This window comes from Glandiceps talaboti, chromosome 9 (assembly GCF_964340395.1).
Source record: "Glandiceps talaboti chromosome 9, keGlaTala1.1, whole genome shotgun sequence".
NCBI classification, from domain to species: domain Eukaryota; kingdom Metazoa; phylum Hemichordata; class Enteropneusta; family Spengelidae; genus Glandiceps; species Glandiceps talaboti.
Window position 1 is genome coordinate 22,253,434 of NC_135557.1, and position 12,242 is coordinate 22,265,675.

Below are 12,242 nucleotides of genomic sequence, written 5' to 3' on the forward strand. Positions count from 1 at the left end.
ATAAAAAACTGTGATAAGTATATCCATGTAAGGTGAACATCTTTAGACCACTGATGAATTCTCTATCTCACTAACTTGAAATTTCCGTAATGTAAAACGAAAATGTGTAAAGTAACATATCTTGTGACTAACTACCGGAATTTAAATAGACTGATAGCCGATTTGTCAAAAATATTTGTGGTTTTCTTCTCGCAGAGAGAAAAGTTCTTTAATTTCACATATGTAGTTATGTTACTTGTTTCGGCAAAACAGAAACACATTTACCGCCAAGATATTTGAGAAAAAAAAGTCGACTTTCCTACGTCAGAATAAAGTGACATTGATATGTCCCTCGCTAGTCTTACTAGTAAATGAGTAATAATGAACTGTATTTTAAATATATCTCTAATTTACGGTTCTCCCTTCAGTCCTTGTCTTTTATTAGCCAACAGTATCAAACAAACCAGACGTCTAACAAATCAATGCAAAATGCCTGTTTAATTATTTCTCATTTACGTTAATTACTGCAAGATAAATCACACTGAAATCCTTGGCTAGCCTCTTTTACGGCAAAGAAAGGAATTATTAATCACTCATTTACGTTAATTACTGCTAGATAAATCACATTGAAATCCTTGGCCAGCCTCTTTTACGGCAGAGATACCATCTTTCTATTGTTTTCCAGATCCGTTCTCTCACAACCACAATTTATAATGATCTTCACTATTATAATTTATAAGCTAATTTTGGTTATTGTTTATTATTCATTGATAATTTATTATCAAGTAAAGTAAAAAAACATATGAATTATATGGCCCTGAATTCAGAACGAATTTTATCTTTGGCGAATTGTACGCGTTTCAACGAAAAGACGCAGTTATAGAGAAACTGTACCATATCAACGGAGAGTGTGTTCCATAACGGTGTTGTCAGAAAGCTGTGTACGATGAAACGACGGTCGGTGATATGATAATCGAATCACATCTGTATGCACCACTGAAATGAACAATTTTAAAGTCAGCCATAGTTAATTGTCTGTTTTGCCATTGTTTAAAATATCATTATCGCGTACTTTTGGATGGCGAAACAGTTGTGTGTGAACAAAGCGGATTTCCGTAATGTGAAGCTGTATGTAGAGATAGCGTTCTCTGATTGGCACATTGACAAAATTTAGACTGACCCAAGAAATGACACAAAACCAGAACCCAAACAAAAAAAATGTGTTGATGTGTTTGTCACGACAAGTTAAACGAGACCTTGTAAGGTTCTGATACAAATATGTTGTTTACTTCTTAATGGAGTCCGTGTATTGTAGTATACAGTATAGATCACTGTCGTGTGACGGGATGTTCGCAGTGTTGTTGAACTTTTACTGAAAGCTAACTTCAATATAAAATAACACAAACCCCAAACAATAAATTATTGATGTTTTTGTCACTGAAATTATACGGAATCTTGTAGTATACCGAAATAAATAGAGTTTTTCTTGAATTTTGAGTCGGTGTATTGTCAACTTGAATGTATAGATAACAGTCGATTGACGGTATGTTTTAGATAGAGGATATTACTTAAGCCTCCATTCACTGTGTATTAACACAGTACAAAAAATAACATAATGATGTGTATATCGTGATTATTTTCTATGATATTTTGTAGTATACTGATATGCATATGTGTAGTAAACTCAATTTTGAAGTTGGGGATTTTGGGATAAATCAGTCATGTGGTGTGATGTTTTCAGTAGTGGTACTTACTGAAACAATGCAATGGTGATGTTTAAGTAGGGGTAGCTCACATGCAGCCTGGAATGCTATCGTTTGTGGGGATTTGCTATCTCTTTTAATATGAGAGAGAGAGAGAGAGAGAGAGAGAGAGAGAGAGAGAGAGAGAGAGAGAGAGAGAGAGAGAGAGAGAGAGAGAGAGAGAGAGAGAGAGAGAGAGAGAGAGAGAGAGAGAGAGAGAGAGAGAGAGAGAGAGAGATGGCGCGCGCGCAAAATCGTCACCTGACTGAATTCTATGCTACGTACATCAGGGTGTAGAGGCAGATGCAAAATACAATTTATGTACAATAGATTTGTAAAGCGACATGAAATGGTAAATAGAACAGTCAATTATAATATTAATACATGTATTAATTGCATGAATCATAAAGTAGTCTGCAGGTGTTTCACAAGGCATTAAAACGATGTATGCCGATATTTCTTTGATTGGCTTGTCACTACTCTAAATTCACTGTTGTATTGTTACTGCGTGACAACCATCTTCTGTCATATTTACACAACCAAATAACTTGTATCGTATACGTCAAACTAAATGCCTAGAGGGGCTATGTTAATTGTGATGTTCATTTCACCACAGATATAGAAATGGTAATTAATTTCCGACCGGATGCAGTGACTGTGTTGTTATCGTCAATCACTGTCACATTTCGTGGGAAAATTAAAATGGAAATACGTGATTTTCATAAATTGTTGTCGATTAGTCGCACTTCGTACACAGCCGTCGTTGTCAATGCTGTTAAAATGTTTCACCTATGATAGCTTACGCGAAAAAAACCCTTCGCTGGGGTGATCTTCACTACATGTATGTATAGTATTAGAACCACACAGTAAGATGGAATCGGAGGGAGGGGTAGTGAGGGAATAAACTCCAAATACAGTCAAAAAGTACACCAATTGTATATTCGTTGAGGGGACACCCTGCGAAGGTTCTAAGTTATAGAAGACGGTAAACGTGCATTCTATCCGTATCTTTACGTTCAATTTAGTTTCGCTGGTGTTTCCTTTCCGCTCAAATGAATCCAAAAGTGAATGTACTTTTATCGAGGCATGCAAAGCTTGTGGGTCATTTCAAAGCTGTAGGGTTGAATAAAAATAGAAGGTTTATGTAGATTATTAAATGTATTTATTTGTAAAAATGAAGTGGGGAGAGTGAAGTATTTCACATTATTCACCACGTTATAGATAACCAGTCTTCGTATATGTACACATACTAATACATAATACTGCTAATTTGTCAATTTCTAGCGGGAATCATTTAATCTATACACCGTCAATTGAGTGGGTTGGGGTATTAAATTGGTACACCCTACAGTGACGTTCATATACTGTATAAAAATGTTTACCATCTCAAAAGTTGAATATTTTGTTTGTCAACATAAACATACAAATATAAACGCTCAACACTTTGTCCATTGTTGAACAAGTGACCACTTTCTATTTAGTCCTTTTGTAGACCTGACCAGATTATTTCAACTTATATTGATGTGAAATTCTATAAGTGATTTAGATTTTGAAATGTGTAAATAATTGGTATGGTTGGTCTTTTTCGGTTGGTTAGGTTGTAACTGTAAGATTATATTGTAAGAGATTTTGCTGTGCATGCATGTATGCTATATCGGTCCATTGACTTTACAAGAAGATCTGCTCAATCCACTGGTTGGGTGAAATATATTGACGTGATGGTGGCGATATACAGATTTCAAGTCAGCGAAAAAAACATATCAGGGGAACGAAAATCGTTAACACATTGAGGTGAAACAGGAAAACTATTATAACTACTACAATTCGGATGATGATTCGTGGGTTGTCTCTCTATTCACCGCCAAACTGACGACAGAGTGACGAACAATAGACTCCAAGAGGTCAACCACGGACATTGCATTGCTCTAGACCAACGATAACAACAACATAAAAATTCCACCACGAAACATTAACATTTTTCATTCAGTTCCATTCAATTCGATAAATATGTATATGTTTTTATTTTACTAGAACCTGTTATCGGAATATTTTTTCACGTGAAAGAAAAAGTAATGTAAATGTTTTTACGTACACATAAGATAATGAAAGGTTGATGGAGACATGTTTTGTACTCGTGTTCGGGCAAATGCTGTGAAAACGAAATAGCGATACAGACAACGGATCGGAGATTTCCGACCAGATTCAACTCATGAGTGATGTCATAGCAACCTGCTGCGTAGATTAGAAAGGTAGGAAGGCTAACGTTGTACATGAACATTAGTAGATGTGGACCGATGGATTCGAAGTGTGAGTTGCTGTGGAAGTAGCGCGAACCAGAGTTGACGACAGGTCGAACGCTGGTATTACTAATTTCCTCGAGTGGAAATTTTGTGTCAATAGGTCCCAAAATGACAGAGTCCCTCAAAATAGGAAATGTACAAGACCCATGAGAGACTCAATGATGACAACCATGAATCATGAACGCTAAGTTGTAAGTCTACGGTAGTTTTACGTTCTGGCAGCCATCTTGTTCTGAATGAACAGACGGCAAGTCTAGAATGTTTGTAGTGTCGTCTCGAAAGTTTCAACTCCTTCTGTTTTGTTACAGATATCATAAAACGTGTATATTTGATAACGAATAGCAACATTTTATTTCAACTTTTCATATTTGTAATCTTTCTTATAAAAATTTTGCCTGTTCCTAAGTTTTCGTTCGAAATGATAAACAAACAACATTTTCGTTTTGGCTGTTTGCCATACATAAGCTCCGTTGTCGGCGCCATTTTGAAATATCTGTGACATGAATCTGAACAGTTTGACTTAATGCCAGATTGTTGTGAAATACGAAGCTTTAAAAACAACTTTCCGTGAAACGAAACTGATTCGATACATATCCATCCATAAAGTAGACTTCTGTTGTTCACAAACAGTAAAAATGTTATTTAAAAGTTATGATACTGTTACCATATCCCGATGACTGTACACATAGTGTACTTTCTTCACCAGAGACTAAATGACGATAGTCCTTCACGTCTAGGATATTTTTCGAGTTGAACGCGAATAATCCGACATATTACAGATATCTAATATTGTTTGTTCGTTACAAAGTTACATCATTTTAAACGCATGCGTAGTATAGTAAATCAACCTACCACGATCCTATTTTTCACGTTACCCTTGTAGACCAGTTGTATTGTAAATATGTACTGGATTCATAGATATAATCTCACCCAAAATCAGCGTTTAACTTATATTAAATATTGTATATGGTAAAAGAAACGATGTAGAGAAATATGGACACAACCTAGTGAGATTGGACAAATAATATTTTCCTGTGTATTCGTGTTGTTTTCTCTGGTCATTTTGGCGATAGCTGCCGTATCAGACTGTCATTGATGTTGACACACTTGCCCTAATACTTTGCTTCACTTCCAGTTAATTAATTTGAAAAAAAAAACAATTCCTAGAATCTTTTATAAGTGACTTCTATAACTACTATTATGTCATGGAAAACTTAAATTAGTATTTATGGAAAAAGGTCACATGAAAATACTTTAGAACTACTTTGTTGGAAAATGACCATTACAGTTGAATTCAAATTAATTTAAGTTTCTATAATGTGTTCTTTTCGTGTATGACTGTTTGTAAACAGATGTATGACGGCAGGCTTCATCAAAAGACGATTTTACAATCTTATAAATTAGATTATATGTGGTTTGTAGTTATATATTCATGATATATATTTATTTGTTCTACTTTTTGACTAAAATATCATTACTTTTAAAAGGATACAGTTGCCATAGTTGCATTTGTCATAATGATATTTTTTTATTTTGAGTAATTTTGTGCTTCTATTGGATATGAGTGTATTTATACTAAAGATGTTTACTTTTATCAATGAGAGGATGATAAGTCTATCATTTCCAAAATTAAACACCACAGGATTCAAAACACCCCTCCTGCATTTTTTCAGTTCGACCATAGACCCTCCACCAATATGGTTCAACCGCCTTATTTTACACGTGAGTGGATCCCCAGGTCCCTACAACTAGTTCAAGTCCAACTGTGGTTGATTTAATCCTTTCACTTCACAAAACCTTCAAGATTCTATGAGAAAGTCAGCTATCTTTCAACGACTTGTCTCTGTATAACCAATCGGGGAAAACCACTCCACGAGTCCCTAGAACTTGTAGAAGTTTAGTGGTATTTCACCAACATACGTCAGTATAGAAACCACTCTTTTAGCCCCATAGAAGTTCAACTTAGGATCCAAAGCATGTCGTATAGTTAATGAGGTTAACATCTGGTAAATATTGAACAATTTGACCATTGCATTTTAACACGTACAATCACCTCGTACATAACAGTATATTGCCACATCAACTTTATAAGTTTAAATAGAGTTTAAAATAATAACTAACAATGAATCGGAGTATTAATTCCACAATTGAGATGTGTCGTCAGAAAGGCGGTTCACATGAAACGCTCTGATTATTTTATTCACATCGTCAAGTCACGTCCTATTGTCGCGATGACAACGCGACACCTTTGTGTAAGAGGGCGCTCTGTGGCGAGTGACCTTGTCCTGCACACCTTAAAAACGCAGACGACAATTTGTTGTCGGACAAAGTTCCCGCCATGGAAGTGACCCCACGCAATGGTACATCCAGTGAGAAAATAAACGATATACACAAAACGAGCGGTCATTGACCTCATCTTCAACTGAGTCAGTACATTGTTAAATTTAAGGGAGCATTTCAGGTAAAGTTTTAGAGAATGACTGTTTAAGTTTGTCAGTGTAAACGAGTAGAGAGGCGAGCGAACAGTGACAATCGAACGCTGAAGTTACACAGGTATTTGAAAACGTACAGGACATAATATAGTGACACAGAAATACATCAAGTCATTGCATAGTGTACTTATGACCACGAATCTACTATTTGACGACGAGAGTATGGTTCACTACGTAAGTTTATCTTTACTTTTTCTATCCAATAATAATTATCGTTCTGTACTGATTTGTTGCCGTGACGTACACCAATCACAGGCTAACTTACAGCAAGTGTACGTGTAGACACTGGAAACTGCTCCGTGTTTAGACATGGAACGGATAACTCGGCATCAATAGAAGCAGTACGTCATCATAGACCAACTATTTTTCTGAGTTCGTTACATTTTTAGAATTACAAAGTGACTTTTGGTAGAACAGTAACCCATAAATGAAATTATCGAATATTTACGATTTGTCAAGGTCAGTGATGTCCGCGTTGATAGGTGGCGCTGTAACTTATTTTACGGGCTATTTTCTGACAAATTGACAATTCTGTTGTTATGCTTATATTATTTTATGAATGCAACTATATATGTCTATTTTAATAGATTTGTCTGTAGTTTTCGTTTTCTTGTATTTTTCTCATCATTCGACGTCTAGAAATCAGAATGTCACTATTTGAACAGTTAGCAGAAAATAGTAGTAATGGCTGGGAATAGTAAACAACAAACATTTACCGGAAGTGACGCAATTTCCTCACTGACTTTCAAATGGAGGGCCAGATAGGAAAATGTAAAAAAAAAAAAAATTTTGTATTTTAAAAAATATACAGTATATACATGTTTGGTAACGTATATACGTTCTTGTGATGGAAAGTTGACAACGCGGACTAGATAAACGATTAGATTTAGTACTGATAATTTCTCCACAGTCAACGGCCCATTTTCCGAAATATTTTGAATCCGAAATTTGCACTCGCTTGAAGTCGGCGAGATTTACTAATAGTAATTGCTATTGTTCAACAGTAAAATCAAAAGTCTTGGTCCAATACCAAACACAGGAACGTAAAATGTTTGATTGCTTTTGTCCTTTACAAAATAAATTGAATCCGTAGATGTATTAGCATGTACAACTAAGTGTCCAGACTATAGACTAATTATGCAAATTAGTAGTGCAGGTGGGCGTGTGTGAGTCACGTGCCACACCCTGTCCCTGAACTTGATCATCAATGGACGTCACACCAGCATGAGAAGTACTTACATAAAGTCGGTGAAAGTTCATAAAAGTTAAAAACTCAAAAGGGTCAAGTTTATTACTATTACTAAAACCAATACTGACGTCACTGATGATATTGTGTATTGTCCTTGTCGGACACCATGGTCACGAGATGTGAAGATCCGATACAATGAGTGAGTCGTGAGAGGATACTTGAATTAGCGAAAGTCGTAAATTTATTTTGTAACACATATTTCGTAAAAGTTACTGTTAAAAGTTACTGGTATTTGTTAATATCAAAATAATATATACATAAATATGCTGACAGAATTAAGGTTACGGTCAAACGGGTTGATTTGTATTGGATTGTATAAATATATACGTAGATGTAGTGTGTCACATAGTCCGGCCTCGTGGTAAGCGATAGCCTCTTTTACGGCACTGGGTGAGGTTTGTAAGTTTAGGGTGTTTAGCGATACAAGTAATAAGAATATTGAGTGACATGTATCCACATCACCGTCATATTTATAAAATAATGTTTGCCATATTTCCAATGGAATGGCATTTTGTAAGGCCATAATCTCATGAAAAACTGGTATATATCCATGGCAACGCTATTTTACCTACTATACACAGCTAACGTTGTACAACTTCGGGAATTAAGAACTGAAAAAAAAATAGCGGTGCAACTTCGATTTCCCGGAATTTCAATCTAATTTGGGAATTCTTCTGTAGCCAATAAAAAATAAATTGATAAATAAACAAATAAAAAAAAACAAATAAATAAATAATGAAATACGTTGTCAAATAAGAATTGTTCAAATGTTTACAAATTGTGTAGCATCACACGGGACATCTTTATGTAGGTACCAACAGGACATCTGAAATAGTGCCCTTTGGGTGACTGTCCTTCGATGACCAAACTCAGTGATAATGCAATATTACCTAACATATCGACACATTGTTTAGTTTTTAGAAAAGTGTCTTAAATCAGTGTAATCATTCGCCAGGAAACGACAAGCCAACTAATTTTCTCATTTAATAGCTCCAAGGAAGACTGGAGTATGTTCCGATTTAGCGATACTGTCTTTGTTGTCGTTCAAATGCAAAGGACTATGTTTTGTGCTGGTGATATGAAATTAACTATGTCCAACGCAGAAAACAAGGAAATGAACGTGAATAAAATCGGCAGATGTATTCCTAAAACGGACATTGGACGGGAAGTTGAAAAAATTAATTTCGTTGCATCTTTTGTGGCCATTTCCATCGCAATTATAGACGGTGAAAGCGGAGACAAAGAGACGGCGAGACTTACAGACAGAACGCCAATACATGTATATGAATGTACCGTGTGTATATAGTAACAGATCAACTACGTTGATACACTAACGTATATAGTTCTACGTCATTTGGTCACAAAAAATACAGCTGAAACTTACATTACATTGCATCACTTTATATTAAATTACACTTCAAATCTTATATTGAGTACATGACACAGGCCTTACTTACAAACAATCCCTAAAACACGTGACCAGACTGACAAATTTCTGAAATCCGTTGATGTATTTTATACATATATTGATTGGAATTCACACAATTCAAATGTATTAAAAGAAAATGCAGATATATTTTAAATTATATTAGATTGTATCATTTGTACGCCTAGTCCAAGAAAGTAAACAAAAATAATAAAAGTGCGATTTATAAGCGATTGGAGAGAATGTTTTGTTGGTTTTCCTGTGCCCTTTTTTATCGTCATTATTCAATAACTTAAAACTCTGCAACATTTACACAGAATACTTTATTTTAAACGGACTATCTTCATATATATCCGGGTTTGTAGTTGTATTGTAGATGGTCAAACTACTTGATACATCCCAACCACCAAGGGGAAACAAATCACTATGGGGTATCACCGGTTCTTGAAAATATAATTGCTAAAGTAGCAGTGACGGCTTCATGTCACACATAGTATTTTCCGATTTCACTTTGCTTTGTCAAACATTCCCGGAAATCAGTGCCATTATTTTCTCAACTCCAAAATAGTTGTCCATATAGTTCCGTTTTCTCTCGGTTGTTACGTGACATGACATTTCCTATTTCTTTGTCAATGTCAGAGTGTGTAAAAAGTCATACATTTATCAATTTATACGTATTTGTCTAATTTCGTTACGACACTCACGTTGATGTTTGTCAGTGTTTCGCTACTGGAATCACCACTCCATGTGTTGAAACCGTGTTTCGCGTGCTTCACTGTTGACAAAGGTAACCAAACAACCCGATAGACGCTTCTTAGGCTATCGCTTCAAAAACAGTAAGTTCAAATAATTGGATATTTAAATCACTTTTAAGAGTACTGAGAGTTTAAAAAAAGCATATTTACCATAACAATGTATACTAGTATATTTGATGGCTACATTTAGACACATTGCACTATCCTTTCAATGCTTTCGAGTTTAAGTGACATTTTTTTTTATGGGAAAGTGAACATTAGAGTTAGGCTTAAGATATAATGTATGTGGATCAGCGTTGACTAAGTAGAAGTCAATTATAATCGTGTCTGTCAGAGTCCATGTTCGCTATTATCATCAAGTCGTGTACCCATGCGTACGCGCTACGCGTTCCCACTACGAATTTGTGTCGAGACACGTGATCAATGGGCACCCCGTTGCTGCGTGTGTGCTCGGCGGCACGTGCGCGAATGAATAAACGACAGCGTTTAGATAGACACAAACGAGCCAAGTACGTAGTATTATCCTAAATGCATTTCACGATGGAAATGTGAACATTTCGTTTCGGTTGAAAGATACCCGGATAAAAAAAAACCGCTTTGGTACGCAACGAGAATAATTGAGAAACGTGCAAACCCATTTCTCTCAACTCTCAATGAGTAATTATAATATGCGTAAAGGAAAACTTTCTCTAATTATTTTCAATATCATGTATCAATCTGGCCCCTGGCTAGGCGGTAAAAAAACGTAACGTTGTTAGCAGTATGGGTGTATAAACGGCGTTATTTAAACGGCTACTCGTCCGTTGTGCACTACTAGTACACTAACAATGCCTCGTGGCCTCGTCATCACTTGTGATGTGTGCTTTTAGCAACTAGATGTAACAAAATCTAATCTCACCTCCCTGCTATAACTAACACTTCGTTCAATGAAATCGATCGATATAATTAAGTTTTAGAAATTAGAATGAACCAAACAGGTGCGTGGTCCAAGGAATCAAATCCAGATATGAAATTTAGATGTATTAATATGGTTAACTATAAACATGATAGCGGTAATTGATTTAATAACAAAGATATTAATGATGTTTGATACGTAATGGTAGCCGGTGTGTGGTGCTGCGGTTTACTAGACTTGTCTTCGACTGGTTACTATCTCAACGAACTCTCTACACCAAGCCAACTCTCTGGGATATTACTAATACTAGATGGCTGGCCATGTATCTACACCGTATTGTATCTTTTAGACGGAAAGAATGTAACTCTAACGAATTGAGATCAATGCCTAAACATCAATTTAAAAAATAAACGTGTTTACATTACCACTTGTTTGATGTAGAAACCCATTGTCATGATTACGGAAGACAACTTGGCATTTTCGAATTCTCCACACAAACATTCTGCATAAAAAGTGTGAAGAAAGATGTGTCTACTACAGTTGATGAAATAGCCAGAACAAAAAACTATTTTGTTGTTTTCAGTGAAATGATAAAATATGAAATTCCACGGTAAAGTCTGTAACTATAACCACACTTTGATATCATTACTCATATGTAGTCTAATAATGCGTAAACCATCCAACCGTTATGTTTTTCTATTGACATTTGGGGGCATAATGAACGCATGTGGGTAGAGTTGTGAAAACAACAGGCACTATTATTAAAACATTTACCGGACATAAAACGACCCTGTCTGTCCGATGACCAAACTTTGTGTTTCGTTTTCCGATAAATTATTTACCTTAAATATATTCTGATGTTTTGAAAATGTCAAATTAAGTGATATATCCCCCCACACCTCCGTTTGCACGCTGAGTATGTATTCGTGTACTAATCTGATAAAACGATAATGTACTTACGGCATATTTATTTCAAGTCTTATGACAATCCACGCTATGGAACGTGAATGCAATATTTGAGATAATTCTCACAGTAAACAAATATTTGGTTCCGGTTACCCGACCCCACCTAGTTTTTCCCGACCCTAAACTTTTTTTTTTGCGTATTCGAGAAAATATAATAAAATCGCGAAGTCTCGCAAGGAATAGTGGAGGTGGAAACTGACATCAACTTAAAAAGACAATATAAAACTGTTCTTCCAATCTGCAATGGCTGTACATCTGATGAGAAGAAACCAAATAACACAGATACCATATGGAAAACAACAGAAAACATAACTACTTGAATTAGACACTCACATATGAAAAAAATATATTTAAAAAAAATAAAATAACAAATCTACCTACCCCGCCTTTTCTAAAATTGAATGTGATCGGAACCACACAATTTTCTTTTGTTAGGTC

General features: G+C 35.5%; 1 protein-coding gene across 3 annotated transcripts in view; it reads left to right on the plus strand.

Moving 5' to 3' along the window:
• LOC144440513 (transcriptional regulator Erg-like) overlaps positions 1–12,242 on the plus strand; it is a 67,808-nt gene that overhangs the window by 8,434 nt on the left and 47,132 nt on the right. The window contains exon 1 of one of the 3 annotated variants that reach the window (XM_078129900.1): positions 6,608–6,687. The exons of 1 other annotated variant lie outside the window; for it this stretch is intronic. In XM_078129900.1, coding sequence (XP_077986026.1) covers positions 6,643–6,687 — 45 coding nt within the window. In that variant the 5' untranslated portion in view covers positions 6,608–6,642. Of the gene's footprint in view, positions 1–6,607; positions 6,688–9,972; positions 10,025–12,242 lie in introns of those variants that run through there. One more of the 3 variants, XM_078129903.1, reaches the window with a different exon arrangement.